At 44.2% G+C, this 19,567-nt stretch overlaps 1 protein-coding gene across 9 annotated transcripts in view; it reads left to right on the forward strand.

Moving 5' to 3' along the window:
• KANSL3 (KAT8 regulatory NSL complex subunit 3) overlaps window positions 1-19,567 on the forward strand; it is a 43,303-nt gene that overhangs the window by 21,124 nt on the left and 2,612 nt on the right. For 7 of the 9 annotated variants that reach the window (XM_047067640.1, XM_047067639.1, XM_047067642.1 and 4 more), the window contains 13 exons: window positions 34-135; window positions 239-310; window positions 1,445-1,519; window positions 1,696-1,853; window positions 4,111-4,174; window positions 4,615-4,815; window positions 5,022-5,178; window positions 8,397-8,588; window positions 9,166-9,250; window positions 9,671-9,798; window positions 10,675-10,784; window positions 11,192-11,414; window positions 11,750-11,883. In XM_047067640.1, the coding sequence (XP_046923596.1) occupies window positions 34-135; window positions 239-310; window positions 1,445-1,519; window positions 1,696-1,853; window positions 4,111-4,174; window positions 4,615-4,815; window positions 5,022-5,178; window positions 8,397-8,588; window positions 9,166-9,250; window positions 9,671-9,798; window positions 10,675-10,784; window positions 11,192-11,414; window positions 11,750-11,883 (1,701 nt within the window). Of the gene's footprint in view, window positions 1-33; window positions 136-238; window positions 311-1,444; window positions 1,520-1,695; window positions 1,854-4,110; window positions 4,175-4,614; window positions 4,816-5,021; window positions 5,179-6,710; window positions 6,789-8,396; window positions 8,589-9,165; window positions 9,251-9,670; window positions 9,799-10,674; window positions 10,785-11,191; window positions 11,415-11,749; window positions 11,884-19,428; window positions 19,476-19,567 lie in introns of all 9 variants that reach the window. The other 2 variants (XM_047067647.1, XM_047067648.1) reach the window with 2 other exon arrangements.

A 19,567-nucleotide genomic window follows, 5' to 3' on the forward strand; every position in this document is an offset into this window, starting at 1 on the left:
CTGCTGGTATGGCTGCCACTTTCTTTCCTTTAGGTCATCCCCGTAGCCACCCATCTGCTGAACAATGGTAGTGGAGTAGGAGTTCTGCAGTGTCTTGAGCATATGATTGGGGCAGTGAGAAGCAAAGTGCTGGAGGTGAGAATGCCCTCAGTTCACTGGGGCACACCCAGCATTCTGGGGTTGTTCTGCACCCAGCTATAGCCTCCTGTCTTACTGTCTGCTTTCTCTTCCCGCAAAGATTCACAGCCATTTCCCCCACAAACCCATTATCTTGATTGGCTGGAATACAGGAGCATTGGTGGCCTGTCATGTAAGTAGTTCCCATCTCTTTTGGAGGTTGTCCTATGATAGATACTAGTACTGCTGATTGCTACCACTGAGTTCTTTTTTATGTTCCAGGCACTGTGCTAGATGATCTGCCTACATAAATGCATTTTAAAGTGTAGAAGACGATTTTTTAACTTTATTGTGAAAATTTTAAGCAGAAACTTAAAAGGAGAATAGTCCTGTAATAAACCCTGTGAGCCCCTCACCTAGCGTTACCAGTGATTAACTTATGATCAGGCTCCTTTCATCTTACTCCTGCCCACTTTCTCTTTCCTCCGATTATTTTGAAGAAAATCCCAAATGTCATTTCATTTATATATATTTCAGCATGTATTTCTGAAAAAAATATTCTTCCCCCACCCCCAAATGTAAATACTATTCTCTCACCTAAAAAAAAAACAAAAAAAACCCACCAAAAAAATGATAATTGTAACAGGCATAAATTTTAATAGCTTTGGAATTTGATGTTGTGTTCATATTCTATGCCTTTCTAAGACATCAGGGAACCTTTTCTTTATTATTTTATGTACATTAGCTTGTGTAAGTGTCCCTGACCTGTCCAAAGCCCCAGTTTTCAACTGGATCAAATAAGCGAAGTCTGTGCTGCTTCATGTCGTCTGGTTAAGTATGACATCCAGGGCCACCAGAAGAAGAGGGCTATCTCCCTAAACTCCCTGGTCCTGGGAATGGCAGAATTTAGTCAGCAACTGCAAGTGCCTAGGAGCTAACTATTAAATTCAAAAAGGAGAGATTTTCTTCATGTAAGGAAGAAGAGCAATATTTGTGTTCTCCTGATTGCATTTGCTATTAGTGGGGGAAAAAGTGAACAAGACATTAGTATAGAGAATTGGTAGGATTGGAAGCACTGAACTTCCCATCCTGTGGTTCAGCCCTCTACTGGGATCCTCTCAGGGCTTCAGTTCTCCAGGTGGTACAGTGTATCTTGTGCCCTGTGCTCTTACTGCTGCCACTATGGCTGGTACCCTTGAGGATTAGGACTGGTGGGGAGGAGATGGGAATAGCTGGTAGGTCTGGACCACCTCTGGACTCTGGGTGGTAGCTCTGGATGTAGCTACAGTGAAGTTGACCTTGAGACAAATTTTTGTATTATTTCCAGGTGTCAGTGATGGAGTACGTCACTGCAGTTGTCTGCCTTGGGTTTCCTTTACTTACTGTGGATGGTCCCAGAGGGGTAAGCATGGGGTGTAGCTGATTGCTGGGTCATTGGCTGGTAAGGGTAAGGGGGTGCATACCTCGCCCAAACTGGTTAGTGACTGTAGTTGCCAGGCTGACTCCCCTCAGTGGACTTGCCAGGTCAGTGCACAGTGAATATTAATTGGCTGATAGTAAAATTTATACATGTTTTAGGATGTGGATGATCCCCTCTTGGATATGAAGACTCCAGTCCTCTTTGTCATTGGGCAGAATTCCTTGCAGTGTCATCCTGAAGCCATGGAGGATTTCCGGGAGAAGATTCGAGCTGAGAACAGCTTGGTGGTAGTTGGGGGAGCTGACGATAATCTCAGGTGCGTAGGTTCTCCCAGAGCTGTGAGAGAGCCATGTTACAGTGTTGGAGAGATGCCTGTGAAGTGATGATGTAACTATAGACTAAATCTGCTTCCGTGAAAATGGGAACTGTTTTACATGAACTAATTCAGATTTATAAAGAGTTGCAAAAATAGTACAAAAAATTCTTACATACCCTTAACTCAGATTTCCACATGTTGATGTCTTACATATCCAAAGTATAATTATCAAAATGAGAAAATTAACATTGTATGACACTATAATCTGTAGGTGCTGATATTGTCCATTGTTTCACTGATGTCCTTTTTCTGTGCGGTATCCAGTCCAGGATCACATGTTGTTTTTAGTTGCCTTGTCTCCTCAGTCTCCATGAATTTGATACTATTCCTTAGTCTTTCATGACTTGACATCTTAAAGACTTGTGGCCAGTTATTTTGTAGGCTGCCCCTCAATGTAGGTTTTTAACATTTTTGTGATTAGGTAGAGCATATGCATTTTTGGTAGGAATGCGAGAGGTGATAAGCCCTCAGCACATCTTCTCTGGGGATACATGAAGTTGATGTGTCTTATCATAGATGGTGTTAACCTTGATTGTGTGGTTAAGGTGGCATCTTCCAGGTTTCTCCACTGTAAAGTTACTATATTTCCCTTTGTGATTAGTAGTTACCCTATGGGAAGGAGATACTTTGAGACCTTGTGAAGGCAGTCTTGGTCACTGTGCTTTCACTGGGGTAGGCATTTTTTATATTTTCTTTCCTTACTAAGGATGTATGTGAACTTAGATTTTATTTGTATTAAGCATCCTTTTATGTATTTTGGAGTAAAAACAGCCAGAGTTTGGAAGGGGCACCTTTGGTCATTGAGATGGCCACTGGTCCCTTATAAGACTGGCTGCCTGTAGGGACTTTAATTGTGTTTTCATGAAATGTACTGAAAAAGAGATTGTGTCATTTATTGGGCTTCCTTTTTTTATATGCTCAATTTTAGAGATTTAATTTCTTAAAAACTTTCTTTAATGTTTATAATTTTGAGAGAGAGGGACAACATGAGTTGGGGGATGGGCAGAGAGAGAGGGAGACACAGAATACAAAATAGGCTCTAGGCTCTGAGCTGTTAGCATAGAGGCCAGCATAGGGCTCAAACTCACCACGAGATCACGACCTGAGCCAAAGTCAGATGCTTAACTGATTGAGCTACCCAGGCGCCCCGAGATTAATTTCATTTGTGTTTTTTAGCTAGTAGCTTAAAGCAAGTATCTGCCCCCATCTGTCTTGTCAGTTTCTTACCCAGAGATGTTTTGGAGAAGTCCTGGTCTTTGTCATTTGGCAGCTTCTTTTGGGCCTAGAAGCAAATGCTTTGGTTCTCAAGGTAGTGTTTTCATGTAAATTGATTGTCTTTGTTGGTCATTCAGACGTTCTTATCTGTAGGAAGGTATATTGTGTGTGTTGAGTGGCAGGGAGGGAACATGAGAGGTGGGGATACCTTCATGGAGTTGTGTCGGGAGGCTGCTTATGAGACATATTTGCATGATGCCATGAGCATCAGCCTGAGGATTGGGAGACCTTAATTTAGTTTTGGCTGCTTTGCTAAGAAGCTTGGGTAAACTGCTTAACTTTTGGGACTCAGTGATCCTTATCTGTAAGATGAGGGTGCTACCCTAGGTTAGAGGCCAACAGCCAGTAAATTAGGGTCTCAGAATTTGGAGACTCAGAATGTTGTTCTCTACCCTGTCATTGGGGGCTCTGTTTTTCTCTTTGCTGAGGCCCCCAGTCAGAAGCCAGGGGTTTTCAGACTAGCTTTCAAAGAGGAGAATGCAGCCATCTGTGGCCATTTTCTCTTATCCCTTTAGAACTAACCTGGGACCACCTTTCCTGTTCTACTAATCTCATTTCAACAGCAACCAGTGATCTCAGGGTTTGGGCCTCCGTTGGGAGACTTCTAGATAAGGTCTTAGAAGTCAGATAGAGTTTATCTGTGAAGCCAAAGGTATAGGACTTCTGGAGTATACAGTCCTAGGCAATTTCCATGTTATTTGTTTTTTTATATGTGTTATTTTTGTAATCCTCACTATTCCATGAGTGAGGTGTTATGATTCCCCATTTTGCAGACATGGAAACAGGTTCAGAGAGGTTGTGATAACTGCATGAGGGCTAACGTAGTCCTCCTTCCTGAGCCTAGAAAATAACCAACACAGAAGAGAAACCCATTCTCGCTTCCATGTGATGCCATTTTCTCCTCTCTGTCTCTGTCTCTTAGAATAAGCAAAACCAAGAAGAAATCAGAGGGACTGACTCAGAGCATGGTGGACAGATGCATTCAGGTACACAGTTGCTTTATGTGTTTTTCTCAGCTAGGCTTGCCTTTCTATAACCTTTAGGCTTGATCTTGTTGGCAGCAGCCTCTTTGGCTCTGAAGGAGTATCCACTGGGGCCTCTGGTAGAACTAAATCATAAACAAAGGAAAGGGGAAATGAGAGTGACAGTCTAAGATGCATACAGAACATCAGGGGAGAAAGAGTTTATTGGAGGAGTGAGGGAGCACAACCATCCCAGAACACCACCCCACAGAGGCCTTGGGGCATAGGCTCCTGCTGGTCTTTGACTGAGGCTTGGATTTGTGCCTGGCTCTGTGTGCCTGGAGAAGGACTGAAGGCACACCTGACGCCAAAGGCAGGGTTGATTGAATTGAGTTAACCCTGTTGGGGAGGTTCCTATTCCCCAGACTGAAGGACTCAGCGGCCTGGGCCCCTCTTCATACTAGGATGAGATCGTGGACTTTCTGACTGGAGTGCTCACTCGCACCGAAGGGCACATGGGCTCCGAGCCTCGGGATCAGGATGCTGAGAAGAAGAAGAAGCCTCGGGATGCAGCCCGCAGAGACCTGGCCTTTGAGGTCCCTGAGCGGGGCAGTCGGCCTGCCTCACCAGCTGCCAAGCTTCCTGCCTCACCCTCAGGCTCAGAGGTAATGTAGGCAGGGAGGGAGTGCTTTTGCTGGGGAAGGAAGACTGTGGATTTGGTTCTTAGGGATGGTTGTCTACTTTGCCAGTGCTGTAGGCCTTAGAGTTGCTATGAGGAGAATTCCTGACCAGGGAATTCCAGGGGACTTGATAATTAATGGTTAAATCCAAACAGCATTGGCTCAGCTCTTACTCTTCTCACCCTACTCAGGATCTTTCCAGTGTGTCCAGCAGCCCCACTTCCAGTCCCAAGACCAAAGTGACCACAGTGACCTCTGCCCAGAAGTCCAGTCAAATCGGGAGCTCTCAGCTCCTGAAGAGACATGTGCAGCGGACAGAAGCTGTGCTGACCCACAAACAAGCCCAAGGTATTGGCTCCTCCTGGCCCAGTGGCCTCTCAGGTTATCTTCTGCAGTGACATCATATGGCATTTGGAAAGTATTGACATCTGTAACTTCTGGGACATGTGAGAGGCACCGTTTCCCACATTTCTGTTCAAACAAAATTAGGTTGAAATGAATACTGAGGATTGTTTTCAAGAGTAAGACATCACAAAAGGTCTGTGCATTAGTGGGGTTGTATAGTTCCACTAATTATAGCTTTGCATTGGTGTTCTGGGGAGTTAGGCTTTATGAGCTGACTCCATGTGTATTTGCCTAAAAATTTTTTCTGACTCCCAGTTGGGGAAGCTACTTCTTCTGTTTTAGGCCCTGCCCAGCCACTCCTGCAGTCAGGACACTCTTCAGATCATGTGGACAGGGTGATTAGCTTTATTCATCAGATTCCAGGGCAACTCAACTGGCATCATGCCCTTTCTTTGTTTCCACCTTGAAGGTTCAGCCTCCCATATTGAGACTTTCAGTGAAGTTTATCAGTCTCTCTGCAGATAGGTTTTAGAGTAGACTGGGAAATGTTTGTATGGTTGAGATCAGAGTTTGGAGAACAATGAGTGCTACTAAAGCTACAGAAAAGGGAGAGTTTTGCGGGTAGGTGGAAAAGAAACAGTGGCTCTCCACATGCCCCCATTTTGATCCTGTTGGGCAGCCCTGAGGTAAGGCCCCTTGGTCATTGTGTGTGTATGTATCCATGAGCATGTATCATCTGAGGTCTCACGTGCCTGGAAAGTGGCAGCACCAGAGCTGGCTGTCCAGTAGAGAGATGTAGAGATGACAGCAGGCTGATCTGCTCACTTCCCCTGTGTTTCTTTTTAGTAGAGCCAAAGGACTTAAACCCAGGCATCTTAAGAAGGTGCCCTTAAGAGTGGTGCTAACAAGGAGCACAAGTGTGTGAGGGGATCTGTGAAGGCAAAAAAAAAAAAAAGGAAAAAAGGCCAAGCTTCTAGTGTGCACGTGGATGGTCTGTGACCTGGATCTTCTTAAGTGGTGGCCAGAGCCAAGTTCTGGGTGGGTGGTGTTTCCATAGGCTTTTGATGAAGAGAGAACCAGTGGTTGGCTCTGCTTATGGAGGGGATAATTAGTTGAGAATCTAAGGAGTTCTTGAAGGGTGATTGGTGACCTGGGTTCAAAACAGGACCCAGAATATGGTGCAGAGCAGCAGCCCTAGCGCCCTGACTTTGACAGAGCTCAGAGGCGAGAGGGAATGATTATAGCTAACTTTTATGGAGCCCTGACTATGTGCCATGCTGTCTTCTTGGCATTTGACTTGCTATTGCTCGTTGAATCGTGGCAACGGCAAATGAAGCAGGTACATTTATTATTTTCAGTTATAGGTGATTCCATGGAATCACCATGGGAGTTAGGTTTCGAACCCATGCAGTAATTCTGGAAGGGGCCCATGATGACCATTTTCTAGAACATTTTCATATCTTTTTCTTACTCCCTCTCCTTTTCTCTTTTCTCTGGCTGGCTGTGATTCTGTAATTCTTTCTGATTCATTCCAGCACAGTTTGCTGCTTTTCTGAAACAAAATATGCTGGTGAGGAAAGCTCTTCCTCCCGGCACCTCCTCCTGTCTTTTTGGTGAGTATTGCTTTTCCTTTCACCTTTTCACGCTCTGTTCTCTGCTTCTGTCCACTTTTCCCTCAGTTCCTTCCCCATTCTGTTTCTCATTTGTCTCTGGTTTCCTACTTTTCTTTTTCTGCCTTTTTGTCTTCAGTTCTTTTCTTGGCTGACTTGTTTTGCTTACTCCATAGTCTGCTTTTTCTCTGTACTTTCTGTTGGCCTCTCATGATTTTTCTTTTTTTTGTCTCTTGTGGTTCTTGGCTGTGCTTCTCCTATGTGTGCCTGTGGCCCATTGCCTGTGAACCTGAGTTTCCTTGTGTGTTTTTCTCCCTGTCTCTGGTTTCCTGCTTCCATCCTGGCTGCTACAAGCACATCAGCCACTTATAATAAGCATAAAACCTGTAGCTCTTATCCCTTTTACTCTCCTTCCTATTCTGATTTTAGTCACTGCATTTGTCCCCTAACTGGTCCTGCCAGCTGGTATTGCCCTGTGGTCCGGCGTAGCTCTCTGTGGCCCAGGCCAGGAGCCCCATCCCTGCCCGCCATCCTCATATACTACTGCTTTCCTCCCCACCCTTCCCCTGATTACCTATGCTAAGAAGAGGGACTGGAGTGGGTTTCTGGTTTTAAAAAGAAGGGGATCTCTGAGGTGCCTGGGTGGCTCAGTTGGTTAAGTGTGTGACTCTTGATCTCAGCTCAGGTCTTGATCTCAGGGTCATGAGTTTAAGCCCTACATTGGGCTCCACGCTGGGTGGGAAGCCTACTTAAAATAAAAATAAATTAAAAAAAAAGAAGGGGATCTCTGAGGAAACCTGAAGGATAACTTCAGAGTCCAGGAGGCTTGGCCATGTGCAGGATGAGTCTGTTTGATTCAGTGGAGGGGGAAGCTCATGTGCGAACAGTTGGCCTTTCTCTGTACTAGTGCAAATGACCTGGGGACTAGTTGTGAGATGGACCACCATTGCCCTGTTACTTTTGGGCAGGAGCTATAAAGTTGTCTTGGCTGAGATGCTCCCTTGCCTAGTAGCCACTCAAAGCCACCCTTAATTCCTGGCAATAATCCTTCTTGTTGCCTTCATTTGGCAAGCAAATCTTCAACCTTGGGTGCTTAGGACAGAGTAGGACTCCGAGAGCCTTGTGAAAGTCTCTTTTTTTGAGAGGACTGGGTAGTGTGCTTCTCTGCTGCTTCTTTGTGGAATGTTTACTGTCCCCCAGCTGTATGATGTGAGGTTGGGCTTGAAAGAGGAAAATTATCACATTGTTTGAGTCCAGGAAGCACTGCTTATATCCACTATAGTGAGTCCTCTCTTTTTTGGTTGGCCTTCGCTAGGCAAGATCAGGGTGTCTTCTCGTTTCCTTTTTGTTTCTACCAACTCAGAGCTCCCTTCCTCCCTCAGAGCCTACTCCGGAACAGGGTAAGGGTTGGGCATGGAGCCATTCCCTGACAGGACAAGATGGTGTCTACCACAGATGGGACCTGAGTGAGGTGGGACTGAATCATTGGCAATTGCCTTTGAAGTGTGGCTTTGTATGTGACACACAGTCATGCCCTTGCTGCTACTGTCTGTCAGTGTCTCTCGGGCTTTTTTGGATTGTGGAAGACCTCACCTCAGCTCCATCTCTTAGTTCCCATTTCATCAGAACAAACGGAGGAGGCAGAGAAAGAGGATCTTAGGGTCCAGCTGAAGCGCCACCATCCTTCCAGTCCTCTTCCTGGCAGCAAGACCTCCAAGCGACCGAAGATTAAGGTGTCCCTTATCTCCCAAGGGGACACAGCTGGAGGGCCTTGTACTCCTTCTCAAGGAGGAGCTCCAGAAGGTGAGTGTCTCTTTGCCTGTCTAAATAAAAACCGAGCTCTCTCAGAGCACACATCATTGCTGCCTTGGTGGCTACTTGCTGGACATCTCAGCCTGTACTTCAGTGTAAGATGTGCCTGGAGCAGAGAAGACACAAGGTAGCATGGGGGGGCAAAAGTGGGCAGTGACCTGATCTGAACTAGAATAATCAGGAAGGCAGAATGAGGATCAGGGGGAGCATCCGGAGCATCATTATATTTTGTTCTCTATCAGTTTCAATTAAAGATAAAATATTCCGGCACCTGGCTGGTTCAGAGGAGCATGCAACTCTTGATCTCAGGGTCCTGAGTTTGAGCCCCACATGGAAGGTATAGAGATTACTTAAAATCTTTAGGAAAAAAATATAATAAAATATTACAAAAAGTTTAGAAAATGGAAGAAAAAATACCTCCAGCTCTCCCTATTCTACTGTTCTACTTATTCGTCATTTTTCTTCTTCCAGTCTTTGTTCATAGTATTTTGGATTTAGCCTGGGCTGTGAAACCCTGAAAGGGGCCAAGCAGGACTGACCAGTGGCCTTGGGGTTTTCTGTTTTGCAGTTGCGGGAGGGAAGCCCATCACCATGACGCTGGGGCAGGCTTCAGCAGGGCCCAAGGAGCTCACAGGGCTTCTCACCACTACCAAGTGAGTCTGTTTCTTAGCTTTTCTGGCTCTGAACCTTTCTTTTTACCTTTTCTCTGGTCCATTTAGTGCTTTGGAAAGGTGATAGTCTGGGTTCTGTCAGTTTTGGGAATATGACTTTTTTCTCAGTGGGATCTTTGCCCTTTTGGTGGGGGTGGGGGATGGGGGGCGGGGAGGGGATCAGTTCAATTCTTTTTTACTGAAAATTTGCAAAGCTTCCCATAGCTCTTGCTTTAAGGTTTGAAATCTTTATTTTAGGCCTGACTTTCAGAAGGATTAGAGACCAGATTCAGAAAGTGGAACAAAGAAAACTATAGGTTCTAGTGTCTAGAAAGCCTTGCTGGGCCCTACGACCCTCCCTGTGTTGCTGGGGTCTGCTGCCCTCCAACCTTTGAATAACGGAGCTCCTGTCTTCGTCTCCAGGTCAAATGCTTCTGAAGGGGGAGTCTCAGCCAGCCCAGCCTCCTCAGTCTCCAGCAGCACTGCACCCAGTGCCTTGCATACACTCCAGAGCCGCCTAGTGGCCACCTCTGCTGGCAGCTCCCTCCCAGGTATCTGGTAGCCCAGCATTTCCCGCCTCCCAGCAAAATCTCCTTTCAGCTGCTGCTGGAGGGTGGTCCTAGGGAAAGCAGCTGAATCTGGAGGATTCTCCTCTGGGTTGCAGGCTTTCATAGAGGCTTGATGTGAAGTTAGAATTAGCTTTAAAGTGGGAGAGTTCTTGGTCTTAATATCTACAGTGAGTAAAGAGCCCAGTCTGCAGGTAGTGTCTTTTGTACTATAAGGAGGAGAAATAGCTGGTGGGAAATGTATGTATTGTGTTCACTGTGGTGTTCTTAAACACACCTGATTGCAGAAAATTGGAGATTGTGCTGTACTAGCATTAGCAAGATGAGGCACCTTTCTGCCTCTTGCTTGTCTCCTCACTTTCACCACCCCACCCTACATGGGAAGGCTGGTTGCCTGAGTCCAGCAGGGCCAAGGCTGTGCAGGTGTCCTCCTTCAGGAGGACCTCCCTCTTTGCTTTGTGGCCACTGGGCTGTGTGTAGTGAAGTGTAAATCAGGTATTTGGAATTCTTTTGGCTTAAGAAGCTGTCCCCTTCCCTGGAAGGGATGGAATTTAGATTTCTGAAGTGGGATTCCAACTCTCTGGTTTTCCTAAAATTGTCCAAGATGTTGGACAGGTAGTTTAGAGCAGGTTGGGATATGCAGAGCAAATCCAAGGCAGTATGTCTAGAATAGTAGCTTTCCTCATGTGGGCATGCATTGTGTATGCCTGGGGAGTCCTTCCTGGCATCTTTCTGAGAGCCCTGGAAATGTCCCAGGGAAAGAGCATTGGTATTTTAGTTGGTTGTTGAAGATGGATGGGTGTGGCTGCTCTTGGGATAAGGGCTTGAGCCTATATTGACATCTGTTATATCCTCTCCTAGGGGCTACATCAGCCAGCAGCCTCCTTCAAGGTCTCAGCTTCAGCTTGCAGGATATCAGCAGCAAGACCTCTGGCCTCCCAGCAAATCCTTCCCCAGGGCCAGCCCCACAGGTGCACATCTGCCTTCTGCTGGGTTGGGCAGGTGTGGGGAGGAGGCATTCTCAGTTTAGTTGGTTTTGACAGGGAAACTGGGTCTGGAATCTGGGTCAAGACAGCCTTCTGACTTCACCCTGGGAACTACCAGAGGTTAAGGCTCCATCACTTACTGTGTGATCTTGGGCAAGTTTTTTGATCTCTCTGTGTCTTCGTTTCCTTGTCTGTAAAATTAGGATAATAGTATCTCTCTCAAAGGGTTGTTTTGAGGATTAAGTAAGCTAGTATATGGAAAATGCCTGGAAGAGTACCTTGCATGTAGTAGGTGCTCAATGGATGGTAGCCTTTAATGCTATGGGCCCTCCATACTCGAACATTGCTGTTGGGCAATAGCTTCTGATCACCTGGGCTTGTGTGTCCCACAGGCCACCAGTGTGAAGTTGCCCACCCCCATGCAGAGCCTGGGTGCCATCACCACGGGCACCAGCACCATTGTACGTACCATTCCTGTGGCCACCACACTCTCCTCCTTGGGTGCCACTCCTGGTGGGAAGCCCACAGCCATCCACCAGCTGCTGACCAATGGGGGCCTCGCTAAGTTGGCAAGCAGCCTCCCTGGCCTGGCTCAGATCTCTAACCAAGCATCAGGTGAGTCTCTCATGACAGCCGTGGGGACTCTTAGATATGGGATCTTTCCCCAGGATCTTCCCATCTCACATGGGCAAGCCATGTTGTTGAACCCAACTCACCAGGGTCCTGGCATTGACCCCCAAGGATTCAGCTGTGTGAGGCCAGCCCCCAGAGAGGTCGAAAGAACACAGCTGTTTCCTGTTGCATTTCAGACTGACTGATAGAGCGTAGATGACCCAGCTGGGGAAACTGAGGTGGGAGGCCGAGGGGGTGGTGTGTGATGTGAAGAAACTCTCCAGGAGAAGAAAATGGAGGCTATGACCAAAGCCAACCTTCCCCCCCATCTCTGTCAGGCTTGAAGGTCCCTACCACCATTACTCTGACACTGCGTGGCCAGCCCAGCCGAATCACTACACTGAGCCCCATGGGCTCAGGAGCAGCCCTGTCAGAGGAGCCCAACTCCCAGGCGCTGCCCTCCAGCTCACAGGTGAGTCTGCCTGGAAAGACTGAGGACGCAGGCTCCGGTATTGGGAAGTTTGGGGCCGACTCACTGGCTTACCAGAGTAGCTGCCAGTGCACTGGACTTGTAGGCAGACCATGGTCAAATCCAGACCTAGGGGTTTCTAGCTTTGTAATATTGAGCAAGTTGTGGACTTCTTTGAGTCTCCTCTTCCATGGCACCCCCTGGATTATTTTGGGATTAAACATGGAACTATGTTCAGGTGTGTAGCAGTGCTCAGTAAGTAAGTTTTGTTTGCTTTCCCTCTCCATTCCTTTTCTCTTCCCATTCTTGGTTTCATCATTCACAGGTTGTGGTAGAGGCGAGTTAGTTGATTAACACCCTTTCTTTGACCAGTTTTCCAACATTGTGCTGTTCCAGCTCTTGGCATTCACTCCATCTTTTTAGGACACACTAGATTTCTATAGCTCTTACCCACAAGTCACCAGCAGTTCCTTGTAGCTGATCGGATTTCTATTGTAACCTTGTCACGTAAAATGTTTCTAATCTTAAGTCATGATCTGAGAGCTACCCAGAGATCAGAGGCAAAAGAAAAAAAATAGCTGGAGTCCAGTGTTGAGTGTGATTTCCTTCAAGTGTGCACTGACCGTTTCAGCCTTGGCCTTCCCTCGTGGGAGCGAGGGTGCTATGCAGGCTGCCATGACAGAAAGCCAGGCCCTGTTCCCGTCATTCCCACTACGCCAGCCCTGCCCAGGAAGTGGGGGGCGGGCCCCTATTGGCACTTGACAGCTTCCAACTGTTCTAGATGATCTTCTGCCTCCTCCTTTTTAGAGGAAAATACTGCACAGAGATTGTTACCTGGCATTCATTGGGATCATAGTTAACCGCCCTCCCCGCCCCCCGCCTTTTTGGCAGAAAAGTGGAAGTGTTTTTATTTCTTTTTTTTTAATTCCTTATTTTTTCAATTACAGAAATGTGCTTATTTTAAATAATTCAAACATTACAGAAATAATTACAGAAGTAATTTAGAAAGTGAAAATTTCCCATGATACCACTCTCAGAGATGATAACCCACTAACAGCTTGGTATGCATTCTCCTAGATTTTTCTTGCTATACAAAGTATATTATCTTATTTTACTTTTTTGACAAAAATGGGATCACAGAATATGGACTATTTTGTAACTGGCCTTTGTTTACAACACATGTTGTGACATGCTTCCCTGTGGGTTACATAGAGACTTATCTACTTCTTGTCAGTTGCTACCTCATGTTTCACTAGGTGGATGTACGAAAGTGTATTTCACCACCTCCTGTTAGAGAGTTGGGCTGTTTTGTTTTTGATACAGAAAATAATGGTTCAGTGAACATGCTCGCTCCTGAGTTTTGTGTGCCTCTGGGAGCTTTCTACAGTCTAGAGATCAATAGTGGAGAATCGTGCATCTGACACCTGGCTAGCTGCTGGCTAATTGTCTTTCAGAGGTTCTGCTGGTTACAGTTCAAACCACAACGATGAGAATACCTATTTTCCTATGCCTTTATCAGTTATGGAAATCAGTATTTTCAATTTAATGTATTAATTTGATGAGTGAAGTGAAATGGTTTTTTTTTAATTTTCTTTTTCTTTTAGTATTATTTTTTAAAAATTTACATGCAAGTTAGTTAGCATATAGTGCAACAACGATTTCAGGAGCAGATTTCTTAATGCCCCTTACTCATTTAGCCCAACCCCCCTCTCACAACCCCTCCAATAACCCTCTATTTGTTCTCCATATTTAAGAGTCTCTTATGTTTCATCCCCCTCCCTGTTTTTATATTTTTTGCTTCCCTTCCCTTGTGTTCATCTGTTCTGTGTCTTAAAGTCCTCATATGAGTGAAGTCGTATGATACTTGTCTTTCTCTAATTTCCCTTAGCATGATACCCTCTAGTGCCATCCACATAGTTGCAAATGGCAAGATTTCATTATTTTTGATTGCTGAGTAATACTCCATTGCATATGTGTATGTGTGTATATACATGTATATATATGTATGTGTATATATGTATACATATATATGTATATGTATATACACGTTATGTATATGTGTATATATATACACGTATATATGTGTGTACATATATGTATATACACACACACATACACACACACCACATCTTTATCCATTCATCTATTGATGGACATTTGGGCTCTTCCCATACTTTGGCTTTGTTGATAGTGCTGCTATAAACATTGGGGTGTCTATGTCCCTTCGAAACAGCATACCTGTATCCCTTGGATAAATACCTAGTAGTGCAATTGCTGGGTTGTAGGGTAGTTCTATTTTTAATTTTTTGAGGAACCTGCATACTGTTTTCCAGAGTGGCTGCACCAGTTTGCATTCCCACCAGCAGTGCAAAAGGGTTCCTCTTTCTCTGCATCCTTGCCAATATCTGTTGTTGCCTGAGTTGTTAATGTTAGCCATTCTGACAGGTGTGAGGTGGTATCTCATTGTGGTTTTGATTTGTATTTCCCTGATGATGAGTGATGTTGAGTATTTTTTCATGTGTCGGTTGGCCATCTGGATGTCTTCTTTGGAGAGGTGTCTTTTCATCTCTTTTGCCCATTTTTGCACTGGATTATTTGTTTTTGGGTGTTGAGTTTGATAAGTTCTTTGTAGATTTTGGATACTAACTCTTTATCTGAGATGTTGTTTGCAAATATCTTCTCCCATTCTGTCAGTTGCCTTTTAGTTTTACTGATTGTTTCCTTCGCTGTGCAGAAGCTTTTTATTTTGATGAGGTCCCAATAGTTCATTTTTGCTTTTGTTTCCTTTGCCTCTGGAGATGTGTTGAGTAAGAAGTTGCTGCGGCCAAGATCAAAGAGATTTTTGCCTGTTTTCTCCTCAAGGATCTTGATGGCTTCCTGTCTTACATTTAGGTCTTTCATCCATTTTGCATTTATTTTTGTGTATGCTGTAAGAAAGTGGTCCAGGTTCACTCTTCTGCATGTTGCTGTCCAGTTTTCCCAGCACCACTTGCTGAAGAGACTTTGTCCACTGGATATTCTTTCCTGATTTGTCAAGGATTAGTTGACCATATGTTTGTGTGTCCATTTCTGGGTTCTCTGTTCTGTTCCATTGATCTGAGTGTCTGTTTTTATGCCAGTACCATACTGTCTTGATTACAGCTTTGTAATACAGCTTCAAGTCCTGAAGTGAAATTGTTTAAATGTGTATTTTTCTGATTACTGATGAGGTTGTATGTCTTTTATGAAATACTCATCATGTTCTGTCTCTACTTTGATTTATAGCAGCTTTATACATTCAGATGTTTCCTTTATCTATTTAAAAATTTTTTTTAAATATTTATTATTGAGAGAGAGAGAGACAGAGCATGAGCAGGGGAGGGGCAGAGAGAGAGGGAGACATAGAATCCAAAGCAGGCTCCAGGCCCTGAGCTGTAAGACGCAGAGCCCAACACGGGGCTCAAACCCACAAACCCCGAGATCCTGACCTGAGCTGAAGTCAGACACTGGATCCATCTAGTCACTCCAGTCCTTTGTCTGTTATACAAGTTATATATACTTCAGTCAACTGCTTTTTTTTTTTTTTTCTTTCTGTTGAAGTATTAAGTGCTTGTTTTTTGATATTTGCTTTGGGATCTTTTATGATACATTAAAAATTTTTACATAGCGAGGCTACCTGCTTGGCTCAGTGGGTTGAGCGTCTGACTTTAGCTCAGGTCATGATCTCATGGTTTGTGAGTTCAAGCCCCACATCAGTGTTGCTGCTGTCAGCACAAAGCCCACTTCAGAACCTCTGTCTCCCTCTCTCTCTCTCCCTGTGAACCTGTCCCATTGACTCATGCTCTGTCTCTCTCAAAAATAAACATTAAGAAAGGTTTTTTTTTACGTAGCAAAATCTTCAAATCTTTCCCTTTATAGCTCCAAGGTTTTGTGTCTTAAGAAAGTTCTTCCCATTGCAAGAATATAATCTGTGTTTTTTTTATATTTTATTTTTTTAATTGTAAAATACATATGTACAGTTTATCATTTTGCCCTATTTTAGGCTTTAGGCTTGCTGTTCAGTGGCATTAGTATATTTACATTGCTGTGCAACCATCACCACAATTCAGGTCTAGAACTTTCCATTATCCTATACTGAAACTCTGTTTTTGTGTTTTCTTATAATGCATTTGTTTGTTTACCTTTAGTTTTTCAGTCCATTTGGAATTTATTTTTCTATGCTAAGGTAAGGATCTAACTTTATTGAAGAATCCATTATCCTTTCTCTCTATCCATTTGAAACCTGCTGCTCTCACATCCTCGATTACTACATACACCTGGGCCTTTTTGTACCTGTGACCCAACTGTTCTCACACTAGCTTTATGAAATTGTTTAATAATGCAGGTCTTCCAGTTAATGAAGTGTCCAGAATGTTTATAATTTGCTACTGTTACTCTTTTCCTTTTTCTTGATAAATAATGGGTTTTGAATTTTGTTCATTGCCATTTTGGAATCACATGAGATGAATGAGCATACACATTTCCTCTGAGTTAGTTAAAATGATGAATTACTTTAATAGATTTCCTAATGTCAGATTACCTAAATTCTACATTCAGTAGCTTATTCAGTACGTCCCATTATTTTTTTGCATATGTCCCAGTTTATTTGTATTGTGCACATGTAGGAAACGAGACCCTATCAAAAGAGAACAAAAAAAATAATAAAATAAAGAAGCCAAGTGTTTCAGAGGAAAAGCATGTCCACTCTTTTGATTTGCTTTTATTTTACTTAGGATTTTGGCCTCTGTGTTTATTAGTGAGATAGGCCTATAGTTTTCTTCCCATCTATCCCTGCTTTTGTGTGTGTGCTTTCCTTGTCCAGTTGTATGAAGGGGTAAATCTATCCTTATAGAATGAGATGGAAGCATGTTTTTCTCCTATTGTTTTTTTTTTTTTTAATTTTTTTTAATGTTTATTTTTGAGAGAGACGGAGCACAAGCAGGGGACGGCAGAGAGAGAGGAGGCACAGAATCCAAAGTAGGCTCCAGGCTCTGAGCTGTCTGCATAGAGCTGGATGTGGGGCTCAAACCCATGAACCATGAGATCATGACTTGAGCTGAAGTCAGATGCTTAACCATCTGAGCCACCCAGGCACCCTTCTCCTATTCTAAAAACATTTATATTGCACAGAAATTATGAGTTCCTTGATAGTGTGATGCAAATTATCTATAAAACCATTTGGGTCTATTATCAGGCAGTCTTAACCTTTGTTGATAATCATATTGATGCCCAACTAGAATGCATATCCCCACTATGTGATTGATACCTCTTTCTCTCTTAGTGGTCCTCTTCAGCTTGCTGCAGCCTGGGGGAGCTAGTTAGTGGTAAGAAGAGGCTAGATAGAGCTCATTGAGAATCGTTTTCCATGTCTAAATTGAAGCACAGAATAAAGATCAAGATCTGACTTCTACCTGATAGCATTAACTTGAGAGCTTAGTTTTTATCTCAGAAAAATGAGTGTATAATTACTAGGAGGGTTCTAGTGGTTCTCTTCTTACAGAGAAAGGGCACATTATTAGATTAAGACTTGCTGACTTGAAAACTTCTAATGATTACCTCAGTGTTCACACTGCCAGACCATGTGATATCAGGGAAAACAGTGGGCTGTGGGTCAGGTGCTCTGTCTTTAGCCAGCTGTGTGATCCTGGGCAAATCACCTAACTTCTCTGGGTTTTGGTTTTCTCATGTGGTCTAGTAGGCCTAAATTAGTGATTATTGTGGTAGGATTGGTTAATAGGGGCTGTCTCAGAATCTCCTCAGACTGGGAAATTGAATTTTAAAAGGTTGAGAAATCACCCATTTATGATGTTTATGAGACAATTGGAAATTTGAACACTGGGTAATTGTTGATATTAAGGAATTATTAACCCTTTAATATGTGATAATGGTGTTTGAAAAAAGAATCCTTTTTTAACGTTTATTTATTTATTTATTTATTTTTAACGTTTTATTTATTTTTGAGACAGAGGGAGACAGAGCATGAATGGGGGAGGGGCAGAGAGAGAGGGAGACACAGAATCGGAAGCAGGCTCCAGGCTCCGAGCCATCAGCCCAGAGCCCAACGCGGGGCTCGAACTCCCGGACCGCGAGATCTTGACCTGAGCTGAAGTCGGATGCTTAACCGACTGAGCCACCCAGGAGCCCCAACGTTTATTTATTTTTGAGACGGAGAGACACAGAGCATGAATGGAGGAGGGTCAGAGAGAGAGGGAGACACAGAATCTGAAACAGGCTGCAGGCTCTGAGCTGTCAGCACAGAGCCTGACGCAGGGCTCAAACTCACGGACCGTGAGATCATGACCTGAGCTGAAGTCGGACACTTAACCGACTGAGCCACCCAGGCGCCCCAGATATAATCCTTTTTTAATTTTGAGTTACATAATATGATATTTATGGATAGGCTGAAAAAGAAAAAGATTATAAACACTGGCTAGACTTTTCGAAGGTCTTTGCAAACAATTATCTGTTTTATTTCTGGCACTGATGAATATTTATTGTGTTTCTTTTATGGAACTGGACTCTTATGTCCTCTTTTTTTTTTATTTTTTTAGGTTAGTTGGGGGGAGGGAGGGGGAGGGGAGAGAGAGAGAGAGAGAGAGAGAGAGAGAGAGAGAGAGAGAGAGAGAGAGAGAGAGAACGAACCGGGGCGGGGCGGGGGGGCAGAAAGGGGGTCAGAAGATCTCAAGCAGGCTCCCGACAGCAGACAGCCCGATGAGGGGCTCAATCTCACGAACCATGAAATAACGACCTGAGCCAAAGTTGGACACTTAACTGTCTGAGCCACCCAAGCACTCATACTTTTATATACTGTTTACAGCTGAAAAGCTGTCAGAGGAAGAGGAGGGACAGAGACTGTGTTGTGCCTTGCCTCAGAGTCCTGAGAATGGACTCCTTGCCTGTGGTTACAAGGTCTTTCTCCTCTCTAGCCACATGGTGGTCTGCCCAGCCAGGGGGCATCCCTGCAACTCTCTCAGTAGGCCCTGGGAGAGCAGACCCTCTAATCAGGACAGAGTAATCCTCTGTGCACAGCCCTGCCTTTGGGCAGGGTGAGCAAATGTAGGCAGATTCTTTTAAGTTTTGATTGTCAAACCCTTCTTCGTTTCCTCTCTCCTGTGCCCTCCCATTTTCCCCTTTTTTCTGCATTCTTATAAACCTCTTAAGAATTTTCCAAAAGTGAAATCTAGAAAAGTGAGAAAAAGCGTGGTGAAAAAAAGTTAACTGTTTCTACTTTGCTTTTTTCTTCCTAAGCTACAGGGCTCAACAAATTGTGGCATCCTCCATACCAACTGAAAATGGATAAGACCTAAAAAACTGATATTGTCAGAACAGTCATGGAAAACTTCCTTATCTCTATCACCCTTAACAATTTGCCCTTTCCTTTTCCCTGCATTCTCTTTCTGCCCTTATGCATAACAATAAGAGTAAACCTTTGTAGTTGAACACCTATTATACTCAAGGTGCTTTATGCAGATTGTCTGGTTTAATCTCGTAACATCCCTGGGGAGTAGAGACTGTCCTTGTGTCTTACAGATGAGGAAGAGGAGATTTAGCATTCATCACTTGCCCTACAAAGTGAGGTGGGTCTCTTAACTGCAGAGTCCACATTCTGGTAACCACTTGGCTGCTAGAACACATACTCTTGTACATCCAGCTTTTTCCCCATTGAGAA

The sequence above is a fragment of the Lynx rufus genome, unplaced genomic scaffold, assembly GCF_022079265.1.
Source record: "Lynx rufus isolate CCGP_SWC_20201006 ecotype Redwood Valley unplaced genomic scaffold, mLynRuf1.p SCAF_8, whole genome shotgun sequence".
Taxonomy (NCBI): Eukaryota; Metazoa; Chordata; class Mammalia; order Carnivora; family Felidae; genus Lynx; species Lynx rufus.